The sequence below is a fragment of the Mandrillus leucophaeus genome, unplaced genomic scaffold (assembly GCF_000951045.1).
Source record: "Mandrillus leucophaeus isolate KB7577 unplaced genomic scaffold, Mleu.le_1.0 Scaffold349, whole genome shotgun sequence".
Lineage (NCBI taxonomy): Eukaryota > Metazoa > Chordata > Mammalia > Primates > Cercopithecidae > Mandrillus > Mandrillus leucophaeus.
In genome coordinates this window covers 321,818-340,247 of record NW_012103687.1, presented here as the reverse complement: position 1 = coordinate 340,247, position 18,430 = coordinate 321,818, and the positions used below count along the sequence as shown (strand labels likewise).

The window sequence follows — 18,430 nt, the reverse complement described above, 5'->3', positions numbered from 1 at the left end:
ATTCTCCTGCCTCAGCCTCCCAAGTAGCTGGGATTACAGGCACGTGCCACCATGCCCAGCTAATTTTTGTATTTTTAGTAGAGACGGGGTTTCACCATGTTGGCCAGGCTGGTCTTGAACTCCTGACCTCATGATCTACCCGCCTCGGCCTCCCAAAGTGCTGGGATTACAGGCATGAGCCACTGCGCCCAGCCTCCTCCCTTAGTTTCTATCCATTGACTCCAGCTCCTCTCCTTATGGACATGTGGAACAAATAAAAACCTCTTATATGTGGCCCCTTCAGAAATCTGAATGAAGTGACAATATCCTTCCTGAGTTTGTTTGCCTTGTTTTGCTAAATAAATGTTCCCAGTGCCTTTAACATTTTGTTGTTGTTGTTAGATCTCTCTTTTCTGCATATTCAAGATGATCTATATGTCGCATATCTAGCCCAGAGCTAGATTAATTTCAGGTGTGCTCTGGTCAGCACAGAACAGAGTAAGATAGTCGTCTTCCTTGTGTTCTGCACACTATACTTCTCATAATGCAACCTAAGATTGTATCAGCTTTTTCCGGCAGCCGCAACACACTGTTGACTCACATTGATCTTTTAGTCAACTCAGTACCCACCCCCAAATCAGCCACACATACTGCTGCTAGGCTCACTGCATACTTCTGCAATTGTTTTAGGAGGGGGAGAAGGAGGTAAAGAGAAATGTTTATTTATCACATTGATACTTCATGAAATTTGGGGCCCAAAATTTGACCTGGGATTTTGCATTCCTGTCATACATAAGCCTGTGCTTAGTTTGCTATCCTAAATGATTAGACAAACTAGTGATGAGTCACGGACTAGAGTTCAGCTTAGGCTAGTCAGCTTTGCTTTGTTTCATGGTCTCATGCAGCCTTCTCAAAATCACCCATCTTTCAAGTGTATGCTATTTATCCCAAGAAGAACTGGTGGAAAGACTATAAACGATTCAATGCAAAGCCGTTATCACCACTGAAAAAGTAACTCAAAGATAAGTATCCAGTACATTAAAGATGGCATATTTATAATTTGCCATGGAAGAATTATATCTAAACACCTTCTCCTTGATTAAAAATAGCACCTTTTAGAGATAATGCTTTATAGATTTTCAAAGATATTTCAACTTAGCTTATTCCATTCCTTCAAGAAAGTGGGGAAGGTATCATTATCCTCTTTTCTAGTCCAGTTCAGTCCTTATTGTACCCATGGTATTCCAACACAAGTAAGACCCAGCCCGTATGATTAAGGCACTCGTATCCAGGGTGTTCTCATTTCTAGTCCAGTTCAGTCCTTATTGGACCCATGGTATTCCCACATAAGTGAGACCCAGTCCATGTGATTAAGGCACTCACATCCAGGGCGTTCTCCTCTAAGTGTCAGGCAACATCTGCTCTTCTTGCCCTTGCCATCTGGATTTTAAAAAGGATCTCATACTCTGGTAATCATAAAATCATGGCATCTATGAGAATTAATCTAATATCTTTAAAGATTAGGAAGAGGTATCAAATAATGCACCTAAAGCTGCAGTTACCTAATAGTAAAACCAGGATTAGAACATATTTATATTCTAATCAGTATTCAGACCAATCTTCTTTCTCTTACACTACTATTTCTCAAGATATAAGCAGATAACTGTCTGTTATCTATAGCAAGGACATTTCTGAAAATGGGATCTGATACACATTCTCTGTAACTCAGGAATGTTATGGCTAAGGATCCCACCAAACTCCTAATCCAAGGGAATATGGGCCAGGAAGCTAATCAGAGAGGGATGAACCATGAAATGCTGAACCAGCAACTTCCCAGTAAACAGATTTGTGCTATATGAAGCAGCTCCCCCAATATTTACCATTGTTGGAGCCACTCGAGGATTTAGACTACTTGTGTTCTAGATAACCAGGCTGCAGAGATAGCTAGAAGTCATGTTGAAAGGAAATAATTATAAATCTGCTACAGCCAAAGGTGGTCTTTTTCAAAAGCAGGCTAAATAAGCAGCTGAGTTAATATAGCTAAAGGAACCCGGTAAGTGACTATGATTGCATCAGTGCACTCCAGCCTGGGCAACAAATCGAGACCTTGTCTCTAAATATTTATCAATACTGATATGGTGTTCAATTTGATTCAAGAATCATTTATTGAGTGCCAGTTACATGTAAATCACTGTAGACTCAAAGACATGCCATACCTTTATCCTTAAGAAACAACAGATTCAGGTTGGACATGGTGGCTCGTGCCTGTAATCCCAGCACTTTGGGAAGCCAGGGCAGGAGGACTGCTTAAGCCCTGGAGTTCAAGATGAGCCTAAGCAACATAATGAGACCCTGTCTCTAAAAAAAAAAAAAGAAAACAGCGGGGGTATGGTGGCTCGTGCCTGTGGTCTACTTGGGAGGCCGAGCTGTGAGGACTGCATGAACCCAGGAGGTTGAGGCTGCAGTGACCCATGATTATACCACTGCATTCCAGCTCAGGCGACAGAGTGAGAGACCCCACTTCTAAAAATAAATAATAATAATGACAACAATAATAATGCATTGTTTATTTCAAAATAGCCACAAAGAAATGATAAATATTTGAGGTGATGGACATGCTAACTGGCCTGATTTGATCATTCCACAATGTATACATGTATCAAAACATCACATTGTGCCCCATAAATACATACAATTATTATTTGTCAATTAAAAATAAAATTTAAAAAACATTTTTAAAGATGTAATATGAATAAAGAAGGTTTACTATGAATAAAGCAGAGCTGGTCATAAGAGGAGAAGAAACCCACAATAAAAACAAGGGACAAAAAGGAGGTTGCTAAAATGGAGGCCATAAAACCTTATATGTCACAATTTTGGCTGGGTTGGCCTTGCTCTGCTGCAAAATCCATTTTCGGTAAGTTTAGGTGGGCTACTCCAAGATTTTTTCATCTGAGACGCTTAAGTCTACATAAGGATAATAACAATAAAAAACGTTAGTGAAAAAAGAATTGTGACTTCTGGGCTAAGGAACGCAAGTAGGGACAAATTAACCCAGAAATTGGGTTTTAGAATGTTGCTTAGAAATTGGATCACCTCAGATCTTTTTTCCCTTGACTGTAAGTAAAACATTGGCTCTTACAGTTTCTTTCCAGTAAATACCACGTTTAACTTGGAAATCTGACAAATACCAAAAACCCTGTCCCCTTACCTCACAGTATTATTGGATGATCAAATGCGACAAGATGATGCAAAAGCCTTTTGTGTGTTATAAAGTGCTAAATGAGGGCATAAACAGGTCCTTTGGGTCATAGAAGAAGACTGGTAGGATTTCCATGTCATGGCCCTTATTAGAATTGCTCACCATTGATCATCATAAAATTTTAGTCCTTCAAATGTTAATGAGTAAAAATAGTACCTTACTGTATGATCCAGCAATTCCACTGCTGGGTATATATACAAAAGAAAGGGAATCAGTGTATCTAACGGATATCTGCATGCCCATCCCATGTTTGTTGCAGTACTGTTCACAATTGCCAAGATTTGGAAGCAACCTAAATGTCCATCAACAGATGAATGGATAAAGAAAATGTGGTACATATACACAATGGAGTACTATTCCGCCACAAAAAGAAATGACATCCTGTCATTTGCAACAACATGGATGGAGCTGGAGGTCATTAAGTGAAATGAGCAAGGCACAGAAAGACAATCCACATGTTCTCACTTATTTGTGGGAGCTAAAAATTAAAACAACTGAACTCATGCAGATGGAGAGTAGAAAGAGGGTTACCAGAGGCTGGGAAGGGTAGTTGGGGGTGGGGGAAAAGTGGAGATGGTTAATAGGTACAAAAAGTAGTTAGAATGAGTAAGATCTAGTATTTGCTAGCAGAACAGGGTGACTATAGTCAATAATAATTTAATTGTACATTTAAAAATAACTGTAAGAGTATAATTGGATTGTTTGTAACACAAAGAATAAATGCTTGAGGGGATGGACACCCCATTTACCATGACGTGATTATTACACAGTGCATGTCTGTAGCAAAGCATCTCATGCACCCAATAAATATATATGCTTACTATGTCCTCACAAAAATTAAAAATAAGAAAATTTAATTTCCTATACATATCACTTTTTAAAAAGCACTTTAAATACCTTCCCTAAGGATTAAAATAAACACATATTGTGAATTTAAAAGTAATACCTAAAAACAGACACTAATACATTTTTAACAAATAAGCTCCTTCTGCAGAACCAGCTTCTATAATGAAACTGTTTTCTCACAAATAAGCATATAAATAGAGGAATTTATACATAGCTAGATTATTAGTATCATACTTTATTAGAATTAGGACAAGACTTACATCATCTCTATAGACTGTTTCACCAGTTCCCTCCCCTCTCCAATCTTTTTTTTTTTTTTTTTTTTGAGACAGAGTCTCGCTCTGTTTCCCAGGCTGAAGTGCAGTGGCACGATCTCAGCTCACTGCAACCTCCACCTCCTAGGCTCAAATGATCCTCCTGCCTGAGCCCCCCAGTAGCTGGGGTTATAGACATGCACCACCATCCCTAGCTAATTTTTGTATTTTTAGTAGAGATGGGGTGTCACCATGTTGGCCAGGCTGGTCTCCAACTCCTGACCTCAAGTGATCCACCCACCTCGGCCTGTCAAAGTGCTGGGATTACAGACGTGAGCCACCGCACCTGGCCCCTATCTTTTTTATAACAGGAAAACTAAGGTTAAAGTAGAACCCAGACTAAACTGCAGGTTTCCTGACTCCTGTTCTAAGTCTCTTTTCTTCTATAATTTTTTAAATATATATTTCAAACATAAAAGTATTGGTAATAAGCCGCACGCAGGTTTTTCAAATGTTAATATTGTCATATGTCTCCGATCTCTTAAAAAGAATTAAAATATTATCTATTAACAGATAATTCCCATTCTTCTATTTCATTCCCCTATCTCCCTCTCCAGAGGTATCCATCATGTTGAGGTTGCGTGTATTCTGTCCTTCCTGCCCATGTTTGTATACACTTACCAAATTATGGGTTATACATCCTTAAACCACACCATGTTGCCAGAGAAAGAGTTGTTCTTCCAAACAAGGAAGAATCCCTCACTCTAGTATGCTTGCATGTAGTTATAACCTTTTGGGTTGGCAGGATATTTCAGAAGGAAACTAGGGCAGAGCCTTACGTCTTTTTAAATGATTACCACAGAGCCAGGCACGGTGGCTCACGCTTGTAATCCCTGTACTTTGGGAGGCTGAGGTGGGCAGATCACCTAAGGTCAGGAGTTTGAGACCAGCCTGGCCAACATGGTGAAAACCCATCTCTACTAAAAATACAAAAATTAGGCAGGCGTGGTGGCACATACCTGTAATCCCAGCTACTCTGGAGGCTGAGGCACAAGAATCACTTAAACCCAGGAGGTGGAGGTTTTAGTGAGCCGTGATCGCTCCACCACACTCCAGCCTGGGTGACAGAGGGAGACTCCATCTCAAAAACAAGCAAAAAACAAAATGATTACCACAGAAAGAGCTAGTGAAGTGTCTCGGTATCATTCAGAGTAAAAAGTAAATTCGGCAAATATAAACATTTTTAATACAACTTTTTATTTATGAAACACTGGTTTATAACGAACTAGTATGAATGACCTGTCACTTAACAATTGGGAAAAATGAACTAAATATTTTAACTAGTAATAATAGTTTCTACTACTGCCTCGAGGTCCAGCTCAGTGTTATCACCTTAATGAATTTGTCCATGATCCCAGAGTTGATGCCTTCGATAATCATTTATTGAGTGCTAAAGTCCTCTGGATACAAAAATAGATCCGGTCCATTTTCTGAGGAGAGCACAGAAATAACTACACAATACTGTTTAATAAATATAACAAGAGAGCTATCTATGAAGGCCTGGGGGAGCCTAACTTTTTCTGAGGCAATTCGAGAAGTCTTTACAGAAGAGGTGACGTTTCAACTGCATGGTAGAGGGTGAGAAGGCGGTCACAAAATGAAGGATGAAAGGTGATTCCAGGTAGGGATACACTGAATGCGAGGGTACAAAGGATGGAAAGATACTAGTTTTAGAAAGACAACTAAGGATAGACATTGGAGGTGGAGAGACAACTTAGAAGACTGGCAACAATTCAAGTAAAAGATGACAGGAGGCAGACATGAGGAGGGAGGAGGAAGGATATGAACAAAATCCAGGAGATAAATTTAGCAGAACTTGATGCCTGATTTTATGGGGGAAAGAAAGAACATGGAGGAGTTGCAGATAACTCTTAAAAACTTGGCAAATCAGTGGGTGGTGAGGCCATTACTGAAATAGGGAATACATGCAGAAGCTAAGAGGCTGGGCGCAGTGGCTCATGCCTGTAATCCCAGCACTTCGAGAGGCCGATGCAGGCGGATCACCTGAGGTCAGGAGTTCGAGACCAGACTGACCAACATGGTGAAACTCCGTCTCTACTAAAAATATAAAAAACTGGCCTGTGTGGTGACACACGCCTGTAATCCCAGCTACTCGGGAGGCTGAGGCAGGAAAATCGCTTGAACCCAGGAGGAGGTTGCAGTGAGCCAAAATCACGCCATCGCACTCCGGCCTGGGCAACAAAAGCGAAACTCTGTCTCAACAACAACAACCAAAGAAGATAAGAGCCTGCTTGAGAAAGGAGGTGAAAGTTCATTCAGTTTGAAGCATTTTGAGTTGACTTTGAAGCCTCTTCCATGAGACCTACAACAATTTCTCTAAGCCAGAAATCACCTCTTTCTTTGCACTCCATAGTATATCGTATATTTTTCATCTCAAATTATTTCAATCTGCTGTATTTACAAGTTTGTTTTTACTTTTTTTTTTTTTTTTTTGAGACGGAGTTTTGCTCTTCTTGCCCAGGTTGGAGTATAATGGCGCGATCTCAGCTCACTCCAACCTCCGCCTCCTGGGTTCAAGCGATTCTCCTGCCTCAGCCTCCTGAGTAGCTGGATTACAGGCATGCGCCACCATGCCTGGCTAATTTTTGTATTTTTAGTACAGATGGGGTTTTACCATGTTGGTCAGGCTGGTCTCGAACTCCTGACCTCAAGTGATCTGCCCGCCTCGGCCTCCCAAAGTGCTGGGATTATAGGCGTGAGCCACCGTGCCAGCCATCTTTACTTTAAATCACAGAGAAAAAGTACTAGGTCTTATCTGTCTTTATATGGCTCTCTTGGCAGTGCCTTACACATAGAAAGTCCTCAGAGTTTGCATTCTTGAAAAGGCAGCTCCATCAGACACTAGAAACTGTCAGTTAACATTTATCAAAACAAGGAACAAAACTTGCGAATTAGTAGCCTAAACAAAATACCTGAAGTATAGTATGTGGCCCTACAGCACCTTTTTTGTTTGTTTGTTTGCTTGTTTTTTGAGACGGAGCCTCACTCTGTCACCCAGGCTGGAGCACAGGCATGATCTTGGCTCACTGCAACCTCTGCCCTCTGTGTTCAAGTGACTCTCCTGCCTCAGTCTCCCGAGTAGCTGGGATTACAGGTGCCTGCCACTGCACCCAGCTAATTATTTATTTATTTATTTATTTATTTATTTATTTATTTTGTATTGTTAGTAGAGACGGGGTGTCACCATCTTGGCCAGGCTGATCTTGAACTCCTGACCTCATGATCCACTCACCTCAGCTTCCCAAAGTGCTGGGATTACAGGCGTGAGCCACTGCACCCGGCCTTACAGCACTTATTTTTAATGTTAGTAGCTGCTTCTAGATATAAATTAGCTCCCTTGTGCTCATCTTACTTGCCTCTTTTCTTTGAGATTGGGTCTCTATTGCCCAGGCTGAAGTGCAGTGGTAAGATCACAGCTAGGGAGCCTTGAAGTGCTGGGCTCAAGTGATCCTCTCACCTCAGCCTCCCAAGAAACAGGTGCACACCACCATGATAGGCTAATTTTTAAAAAATTATTTTGTAGATACAGGGTCTTGCTGTGTTACCCAGGCTGGTGTGGAGTTCCTGGCCTCAAACAATACTCCTTTCTTGGCCTCCTAAAGTGTTGGGATTACAGGCATGAGCCACCGTGCTGGCCTTTTCTGACTTTTAAACAACCCCGCAGCGTCATCTTTGCATTCCTATTTTACAGATAAAGCAACAGAAGCCTCCAGTGACTAAATAACTTTCCTGGGGGTCACAAGGTTTACAAGTGGCTAAATAGGATTTCTACAGACTGGTTCCTTCACCTGGCTGCCCACCGAGATAAGCGGGCCTTACTGCCCTGATTCTCAACAGGACCCCAAAGAGGACGCTTCTTTGGTAACAGCAAACGGGGCTCTCACTCCTACCATCTCAGCGACAGTCTAAAGCGCACCCTACCCCAGGAAAGTGCCCATATTTGCGCGCGCACACACACGGCAGAGGGCAGGGCTGAAAGGGGGTCCTAGGGTGCAGGGGGCGCGCCCTTGCCCGGGGACCCCGCATTTTACAGTATTAGCTCCACGGAGGTGCATGTAAGGGCAGGCGAGCAGCTGACCTTCGGTTCCAACGCGGCCCCAAAACCGGGGGTGGGAACGCGCAGCCCAGGTAGTGACCTGGACTCCGAGCCTGGCCCCTAGGGGGTTAAAACTCCCCAGACATAAAGGCTTCGGAGCGGACAGAAGTACAGCCGCCGCGTCCCCATGGGACACTGAAACTCTCCCCTACCTTCCTCCGTCGTCCTGTGCGGGAGGCTGGCCCGGCCGGCTGCCCTGTGCTTCGGACTGGAGGTCGCGGTCCGGAGGGGACCTGCCCGGTGGTTGCTGCTGGAACCATTTACCTCAGACCCGCGCCGCAGCCCCCCGAGGCCGCGCCCAGGCTTCCTTCAAGACCTCTCCAGGGTCCGGCCCCGACACCAAGGGGCAGGTGAGGGGTGGAACCTGGAGGCACCCGTGCGAGGGCCCCTGAGGGAGGCGGGAGGGGACACCCTGAGACCCGACTTGAAGCCGAGGAGCTAGGGCTCCGCGCAGTCCCGCCTGTGGAGGGGCGTGTCTCATCGCGTGCCAAAGGAGAGGCGAAGGGCAAGGGGCAGAGGGCAAGGGGCAAAGGGCAATTCCCCTCCTCCCCCTACCCACGCGAGGCCCTGGAGCGCTGATTGGCGGTGTGCTGTGGAAGCGGCAAGAGGAACGTGTCTTGGCACGTGCCGAATAAGCGCTAAAGGCCAGGGGCGGTCCCACTCGCGAAGCCCTGGAGGGCAGATTGGCTGCGCGAGGAAGGGGTGTGTCCCCACGTGAGCTGTCCCTGAGCGAGAGTAAGAGATAAAGGCGAGAGCGCCTGAGCAGGCTTGGGCAGCTCCTCCCACTGCGGGCAAAGGGCAGGCAGTTCGTGCGGGGACACAAGCCCTGGCGGACCATGGCCATGGCGGGCGCTGAGTGGAAGTCGCTGGAGGAATGCTTGGAGAAGCACCTACCGCTCCCCGACTTGCAGGAGGTGAAGCGCGTTCTCTATGGCAAGGAACTCAGGTCCGCAGCCCAGAGGCTAACTTATGGGATCTTGGGGCCACAGAGTGTGGGTCTCGGGGAGCAGGCAGGGAGGGCCTCAGAGTCTGAAGGGCTCAGGGGAGGTAGTGAGAAGTCCTGAGTTGGCGGGTAGAGACCATAGTAGGTCTTGATGGGACAACCCTAGGGTCCTTGGGGGTTGCAGAATCCTGGCGTGACCTTTACAAATCTCTTCTCCCCCACGTTGCCCGGAACTGGAAGGAAAAGGACGGGATTTTACTCTCCAGGGCTTTCTCTGTGGCCATCCCAACCCTCCTCCATGGAGCCGGGCTTGTCTTCTGGGTGTCTGGCTGGATCACTGTCTCCAACCAGAGCACCCAGCAGGTGTACTGATTGTCCGGCCCCAGACCATCCTTCCTGCTGTGACCCGACCTCTGGCTGACTCTTGGAAATAGAGGCTGGCTGCATTTAGTTGGCGAGGGAACCTTTCCCACTGGCAAGCTATGGGCGCTAGTTTTTCCACTCCCTGCAAGCTGTGTGCATCACCAGGACTTTGAGGGCTGTGTACTGCTGGACACTGTGTCCACAAAGCTGAAAAAGACACTTCCCGGCCGGGCTCAGTGGCTCACGCCTGTAATCCCAGCACTTTGGGAGGCCGAGGCGGGCGGATCACGAGGTCAGGAGATTGAGACCATCCTGGCTAACACGGTGAAACCCCGTCTCTACTAAACATAAAAAATATTAGCCGGGCGTGGTGGTGGGCGCCTGTAGTCCCAGCTACCTGGGAGGCTGAGGCAGGAGAATGGCTTGAACCCGGGAGGCAGAGCTTGCGGTGAGCAGAGATCACTGCCACTGCACTCCAGCTTGGGTGACAGAGTGAGACTCTGTCTCAAAAAAGAAAAAAGAAGAAAAAAAGAAAAAGATACTTCCCCTTCCACTCTTGTTTCTCTTCAGTGCATTTCTTAACTGCAGCAACCAGAGGATCCCTTTAATATGTAAATCATATCCTGTTGACCTGGCGCGGTGGCTCATGCCTATAATCCCAGTACTTTGGGAGGCAGAGGCGGGTGGATCACAAAGTCCAGAGTTCGAGATCAGCCTGGCCAATATGGTGAAATCCCATCTCTACTAAAAACACAAAAATTAGCTGGGCGTGGTGGCACACACCTGTAGTCCCAGCTATTCGGGAGACTGAGGCAGGAGAATTGCTTGAACCCAGGAGGCGGAGGTTGCAGTGAGCTCAGATCGCGCCTCCGCACTTCAGCCTGGGCGACAGGGCAAGACTCCGTCTCAAAAAAACAACAAAAAAAATCATATCCTGTTGTTCCTTTGTGCATAAAACTCTGTAAGGAATTTCCTGGGCTCTTAGGATGAAATCCAAACTCTGACTGCATGCAGCCCCTGACTAACTCTCCTTCCACTTCGTTGCTCATTTGTGGGCTCCCTCTCTCCCCGAGTCCAGCCAGTCTGCGGGCTCCATGACCTTGTGGCAGTGACCCTGCGGCAGGAACCAGAGCAGTTTACCGGTAACTGAAGGTGTTGATTGGATCAGTGGTTCCCAGCCACAGCTGCTATGGAGTTACTGCAGGGAGGCTAGACCTCAGATCCAAGGGTGTTTTCACAGCTAATGGATGATGAAGTTAGAACAGCTGCTTTTTGGGAGTGAGGTAGTAGAGAACTTTGTCAGAAAGGGCTTTTCATATCCAAAGGGCTGGGTGACCTTTAAGGCCCTTCCCAGTGAATGCACTCATGCTCCTATTTCCACTGCATCTGTAAAGACTAGTCCTTGAGAAGTGTCTTAGATTTGAGACTCCTAAGGAAAATGTCTTAAATAAAGCAAGGGGTGTCTTATGCTTCTAGGGATGGGAATTACTTTATTCTAAGAGTGGGATGGGCATATCTTCCTGGTAAAAAAGACAGCATGTGGGTGCCAGGGAGAAGTAAAGGAGAAGAGTCTTAGGAAAAGATAAGTCAGTTTCCCATAAAGGTGATTGGCTGGGGGACATTCTTTAGAAGGACTGAGGTCAGCCCATGCAAGAGGGATTTTATCTAAGCATTTGGGTCACTCCAGAGCGGGAGTGTGATAATTATGTGATGATAATAGCTGGTGAAATGGGAGACAGCTGTCTCTCTTGACCAATCACTGCCAGGCTTCATCCTGGGGCTCACAATAACTAAGTGGCTCCTTTTCCTACCCCCTTTTCTTGCTCTGTTCTACTCAGCATTTAGCCCTTTCAGCTTTTATCCCTAAGGTGTAAACCTTTGTACTTACTCTGTCCTTGCTAATGTGTGGGATTTGGCGATGAATGACATTTCGAACTGAAGATAAAAAAATTACTGCTCATTTAAAAACTCTAATCCCACTGAAATTCCTGTAAACTCCTGTAAGTCTGATTTGGACATAGCTACCTCTGTGAAGGTCCAGTGGACCTGAAGCCCTTAGCCCCTCGGATCTGACTCCCAGTGTGCTCCACACAAGACCACCTCTTCGCCCACTTACAATGCTTAGTAAATGTTTGCTCAGTGAATTAGCCAAATGGCCCTTTGCCTGTGGCAGATGAAATCCCCAGAGAACATCGACTTTCCATTTTAAGACAACCAGAACCAAGAAGCAGTCATTCAGTCAACAAGCATTCATTGAGCACTTAGTCCTGGCCACTGGCACTGGGGATACCAGGATAAGTCATGGTTCCTGCCCTTCAGGGCTTTCTATCTTTTGATGGTTGCCTTACACTGTGAGGAGGAGGCAGGAAGAGCTTGAGAGAGTTTGTGTGTTTGGGGTTGGAGGGACATTAGGAAGGCTTCCCAGGAGCATCATGCCTGAGCTACATCCTAGGGGAGACAGGAAGGGTACATGTCCCCAGATACCAGGGGACATGCCCATTTGGAGACTGTGTTTGTGAGAGGGTTAGTCATTGAGTGCTCTCCTGAGGAAGACCTGAGAGAGGAGGCAGGAGTGGCAGGTAGCTCTTAGGGTCTCTGAGGCAGCAGAACTGTGTCCCGATAATGGCAGAGCCTTTGAAGAGTTTGACCTGGTAGCTGAGCGAAGAATGACCTGGAATAACGACTGGATAAGCTGAAATTTAAGGAAAGGAAAAAAGACTAGCCTGGAAAAAAGTAGGTGGAAGACGAGAGGCCTGATGTGAACAGAGTACCTGGGAGTGGAGAGACAGAAGGCTTCCAGAGGTTTCAGGGAGGTCAGTGGACAGTGAGCCAATGAGGATAACAGCTGTGGCAGTGAGGATCTTGCCGGCTTCTGGCTTGGACTCTCAGATGGCCAGTTGACTCATGTGATGAGGAGCATCTTTGGACAGGTTGCATTTGAGTGTTGTTTACTTCATAGGGCTGCTGTAACAAATTATCACAAACTGGGTGGCTTGAAACAACAGAAACTCATTCTCACAGTTCTGAAGACCACAAGTATAAGACCAAGGTGTCAGCAGGGCCGTGTTCCCTCCAAAGATCCTAGGGGAGAATCCTCCCTTGTCTTTTCTAGCCTCAGGTGGCTCCTGGCTTTCCTTAGGTTGTGACAGCCAGTCTCTGCCTCTCTCTTGGCCTTCTCCTGTTGTCCCTGTATCTCTCCTGTGGTGTCTCTTGTCTTTGAGGAAGGTGCAGTGGCTCACACCTGTAATCTCAGCACTTTGGGAGGCCAGGGCTGGAGGATTGCTTGAACTCAGGAGTTTGAGACCAGCCTGAGCAACATAGTGAGACCCCATTTCTATAAAATGTTAAGAAAAACATAGGCATGGTAGCATGCACTATAATGTAGTCCTAGCTACACGGCAGGCTGAGGCGGGAGGATCGCTTGAGTCTGGGAGGTTGAGGCTGTGGTGAGCCAAGATCTCTCCTCTGCACTCCAGCCTGGGAGTCAGGTCAAGGCCCTGTCTCAAACACACACACGTCTTTGAATTTGGAGCTTACTTGAATAATCCAGGATGATCTTGAGATCTTGATCTTAATTACATCTGGGAAGACCCTTTTTCCAAATAAAATCACAATGACAGGTTCCAGGTGTCAGGATGGAGACACAGCTCAACCTGCTACGGTAGCTTCAGGGTCTGCAGGTGGAAATAACCCAGGGGCTATTCGCTATGTGGAGATGGGCCTCAGGTGGGAGAGGCTGGGCTTGTTGAGCTGCCCTAGAGATGGTCATTCCAGGTGGAGGAGGAGCAGATACAAAAGAGGGCACTGGAGCGAATGCTGGAAAACCCGGATATTCAAGGGGTCAGAGAAAGATACTTTGTGGGAGATTCTGGAGGTGAGGACTGTGGGGCAAGACAGGGAAAGAAGCATCAGATGGCTCAGAAATGTCTAGCAGGTGAGGACAGCAGGAAGTCTGCTGGATTTAGCCATGATAAGGCTGGTGGCAGTTCCTGAGATGGGGCCAGGAGGTGAGACCTGAGCTGACGGGGAAGCATGTGTGGAAGCTCCCTAGGCAGCAGGGAGAGAGAGCAAGTGAGTAAACGTGGACATGTGTGGAGCACTGTGCCTCTTTCTCTTTCTTCCTCTTCTCCTCTCCCTCCCCAGTCCCCTTCTGTTGTTCAGTGGGAGAGACTTTTTAACAGCTTCAGTGATGGATGTGGAGGTCTATAGGTACTAGTGGGGAAAGACGTCCAAGCTATGTGTATTAAGTGAAAAAGGCAAGTTGAAGAACAGAAAATATGGAATGATGCCATTGTATTTGTAATGCATGCACATAGGAAAATAGGAAAGAGACATAAAATATTGTTAAGAAGGGTTGCCTCTGAGTTTTGGGACTAGGGGTGGGATAGAAAGGGGAATTTATTTTTCATTTTATACCCTTTCCCACTATTTGATTCACCCCCACCATGAGCACGTTTCTTTTGTAAAAGAGCTCCAGTTTAATTATTTAAAGCACTGATGGTAAAGAGCCATCAGAGGTAGAAAGATGAAGTTCCAGAAGTGAGAGGTTGCTGCGGAGGCAGGAACTTGGTGTCCTCTGGCGAGATCTGCCTGACCCTGGGTGGGAGAGGTGGGGGCCCTGAAGGGCATGGTGGGGCTAGGATGGGAAGTGATGGGCTTTACTCCTTCAAGTTTGAAGGAAAGCACTGATGCAAGGAGGCCTCAGTAGCAGGGTAAGGGATAGAGGGTCTGAAAGCCAACTATAGGGACCAGGGCGGGCAGTGGCAGCATGAGGCCATCTGTGAGGTTGTGGCTCATTTGCTGGTCTTGTCCTCCTCCTGGGCAGTGGCTGATTGATTGATGCTTGTTTTAGTACTTTTGAGCTGCTATAACAAAATACCACAGACTTCCCAGTACTTGTGGGCAATCACAGGGAGAAAAAGGAGAAGGGTCTGTGTGTCTGTTTCCCCAAAGGCCTGTGGGCCTGGTAGCTGGACGGCCTTTTGGGAATGTCCTAGTGAGCCCTGTCCTCAGCCTGTGGTCTCACATCAGGAAGATGTCAGGTGGGAGAGCTCTTGTCTGAGTGTGCAAACCTGCTGTAACCAACACCTGGCTGCGGTCTCTCTCCCCGTCTTAAACCACGTAAATTTATTCCTCACGGTTGTAGATGCTATGAAATCCAAGATCAAGGTGCCACAGCAGATCTGGTGTCTGGTGAGGACCCACTTCCTGGTTCGTAGATGGTGCCTTCTCACTGTGTGCTTACATGGTACATGAAGCAAGCACCCCCTCTTAGGGGGTCTTTTAAAAGACCACTAATCCCATTCATGAGGACTCTACCCTCATGACCTAATCACCTCCCAAAGAGCCCTATCACATTGGAGATTAGGATTTCAACATATGGCTTTGGGGCAGACATAAGTATTCAGTCCCTCTCAGTGGTCCACTGCATCTCCCGTACCAGGCCTTTCGGTGGACACAGCACATCATTGACTGCGTCTGCACAAGGTATGGCTTGAGAGTTGATTAGGTTCTCCAAGATGAAGCTGTGTAGGATGTGGTGATGGACTGTCTTGGATAATGGAAGGGCAGAGAGGCCTTACAGGTGGTGCCCAGATAGTAGACGGGAGTGGCTGGGAAGAGGTAGAGCCCCAAAGGTGGCTGTCCTGGAGGGTGGAGCGGCCTCTCCTGTATCGCCTTGGCTTAGAATGAGCTCGCAGGGAGCTGGGGATGAGGAGGTGGGCAGCCTCAGGGCTGGCCAGGCGGAGTCACCACTTGGGGGAAGAAGGGTAGGTAATGGAGGTTATGCATGGTGGGAAGATGGGGAGAGAGACTTCAGCCAGGTGATGGTTATAGCCATGTTTCCACACCCAAGATGAGCTCTTCACCTGACATCTTCCTGCTATGAGACCACAGGCTGAGAGGCCAGGCAGGGTTCACCAGGACACTCTCAAAGGCTGTCTGGCTCCCAGGCCCACAGGCCTTCGAGGAAATAGACACATAAACCTTGCTCCTTTTTCTCCCGGTATCTACCCACACACACATCCTGGAAAGTTGCGTGATTATGTCCACCAGAGGGGATTTGCCCTGAGGCTGAGGCCTGCAGGAGCGCCCTTCCGCTGGAGGATGGGAGGGCTGTCTAAGGCAATCACAGCAAGGAGAGGCACGGTGTGGGCACTGCTGCTATTTCTAACCTGCTGGAGTGAAGGGAACCTTGACTACTTGAAAAGCAGGCTGATTGTCAGGGGCGGAACCGAACTCAGAGCTGTCAGGGCCATCACATGGAAAGTGCCTGGCAGGGGGCGGCGACAGGGGGCTTGGGCTGACAGGGCTGTGATTTTGAAAGAAACGTCTCTAAGAAAGTGATTTAAAGTAGGAGAGAAATATTATTATTAGATAATGGCTGTCAGGTTATTTTTTGATGTGTTTTCTGGGTATTTCATAATCATCTTGCCCTTAGATGGTAAGCCCTTCCTGGTCAGGGGCCGTGTCCCATCCCATGCCTGTATGGGTTTCCCCTCTGGGTGTGCAACAGGCATCAGGGGTTATTTGCTGTTCGGCCAATGGTCACTTCAGTGAAGTGTTTTATAACTAATTCTCTAGCCTTTGTTAATAAACTACAAATGTGGATGAGCATTTAAGGCTTCCATCTGAACACCTGGGCCCCACCAGGCCCACCCAACACCAGGTGTGGAACTGGCCTCCCCCAGCAGAAGCAGCAGGACAGAGTAGCCAGGGTCTTTGTTCACCACAAGGTCATCCATATGGTCCCAGGTCATGGCCTCTCCAACCAGCCTGTCTCCTGAGCCTCATTTTCCAAGCCCTTCTCTGCTCCCACAGCCTGCCTCACACTCTAGGCTCAGCATAGTCCTGATTTTGTTTCAGAAACACTTTTGAGAATCTATTCCCTCCTTTCTGTGTTGACTGCGAGGCCTTTAATTCCTACCCTGATTTCAGCAAGTCTAAAACACCAACCTCTTGACTGGCTTCCCCGTTGCCAGGCCTAACTGTGCTGCCTCTCTGCTGAGGTCTCCCTGCCAACTGCAGGTAAAGTCTAGGTTCAGTGTAGTGTTCGGTCATGGCTGGACCCCCCTGCTCCCCAGCTCCCTTGGGCCCTGGCACTGAGCACCTTCTAGCCAGGACATACTCACCTCTTTGACTGATAAATAACTACAGGAAATGGGAGAGGGCTTTTAAGTGGAGCAGACTGCATCAAAATCACCTTCCCTTTTCTTTCCTGCCCGTCTAGGAAGCTTGATCTGCCCAGGGAAGCTTTCGAAGCTGCCTCCAGAGAAGACTTTGAACTGCAGGGATATGCCTTTGAAGCAGCGGAGGAGCAGCTGAGACGACCCCGCATCGTGCATGTGGGGCTGGTTCAGAACAGAACCCCACTCCCCGCAGATGCCCCTGTGGCAGAACAGGTACAGACTTTTGACCATAATAAATACACAAACGGGGTTGTGGCTCGCCCTTTGGAGCACACCCGCAGACCCTGGCTGGCCACATACTCCACGTCTGCAGGCTTGGATCCCTTGAGCAGTAGCTGAGACGCTCCTGCCCTGGCCTCCCCACAGCCCTCCAGCCTGCATCTCTGGCTCTTCTGCCTTCTTGTTCTTACTCTGTCTCTCCCTCCTCCTCACTGATCTTTCCACTTCTCTCCAGCTATTGATCTGAAGCTCCATTTACCAACCAGGAGGGTGCCCTTTTGGCCTGCTCGTGCTCTCCACGGGACGCTGCCTCTCAGCTGCCTGCCAGGAGGCAGCCAGCCAGCACACACTAGTCAGGACCGTCTGTCCGTGTGTTCTTCTGCCTTAATCCTCAGGGCGGGGACTCGCTATACCCAGAAGTCTGTCAGCTGTGGTACCTGCAGGCTTACAGGAATAGATAGGCATTTGCTTATGACCTCAGAGTTAGTAAATAAAGGTGACAGCATCTGGTATCTCCCTAAAGAAACATATTGTCACAGGCACAGGTGGTTTGTTTTATATACTTCTCCACAGCATTCCTCCAGCTGCTCAAACTTTCAGGGATTTCCCTGTACAGGTTTCCTCAGGATACAGGGTGTTTGAGGATTCTTAGGGATTCTGGAGAAACCTAAGGTCTCTTGGATTCCAGGTTTGGTTCTGCATCATCATTCACATTGGTCCTTCCTTTGCTTTTGTTGGATTCACAGATGTCTGGTTCTCAGTTCTCTCACTTTTTGTGTCTGGATTCTTTTTTTGTGGATATGTCCCCTCTATCGTCCCAGACTGTCAAGTCATAGGACCAGCTATGTTTTTTTCACCCACACAGTTAGCAAAAAGCTTTGCTAACGCCAAGCAAATGTGTATTTGTGGGGCTGATGCTGTCAGCAAATACCCACAAAGCCGTGGGGTACACAGCCTCTCAAAGGAGGAGACTATAGGCCTTGTAAAGAGTTTGTGCACTCTGGGTTTTCAGCCTGGTTCCTTTGGTCTGTCTTTGAACAAACACTTTTGATGTCTCCTGGGAGCCAGGCATTGTGCCAAGGACAAGTAGACGATGAGGTTGCTTTCTTCCTATCCCTAAGGAGCCTGTGGGCTCCTGGGAGTGACAAGACACCAGAGGAAGAGTGGCACACAAAGCAGTGGCACACGATGGCTCCCGAA

The 18,430-nt window shown here is 47.3% G+C and overlaps 3 protein-coding genes across 7 annotated transcripts in view; 2 read left to right on the top strand and 1 right to left on the bottom strand.

Annotated features, from left to right (window-relative positions):
- Window positions 1-8,777, bottom strand: part of LOC105546070 — a 72,448-nt gene extending 63,671 nt beyond the window's left edge. For all 4 annotated transcript variants that reach the window (XR_001007040.1, XR_001007041.1, XR_001007042.1 and 1 more), the window contains exon 1: window positions 8,671-8,777. The gene's annotated coding sequence lies outside the window, so the exon portion shown is untranslated. The remainder of the gene's footprint in view (window positions 1-8,670) is intronic.
- Window positions 1-18,430, top strand: part of BCR (breakpoint cluster region) — an 814,161-nt gene that overhangs the window by 617,406 nt on the left and 178,325 nt on the right. The gene's annotated exons all lie outside the window — the stretch shown is intronic.
- Window positions 9,012-18,430, top strand: part of UPB1 (ureidopropionase, beta) — a 49,024-nt gene continuing 39,605 nt past the window's right edge. For both annotated transcript variants that reach the window (XM_011989170.1, XM_011989169.1), the window contains exons 1-2: window positions 9,012-9,464; window positions 17,053-17,224. In XM_011989170.1, the coding sequence (XP_011844560.1) occupies window positions 9,355-9,464; window positions 17,053-17,224 (282 nt within the window). In that variant the 5' untranslated portion in view covers window positions 9,012-9,354. The remainder of the gene's footprint in view (window positions 9,465-17,052; window positions 17,225-18,430) is intronic.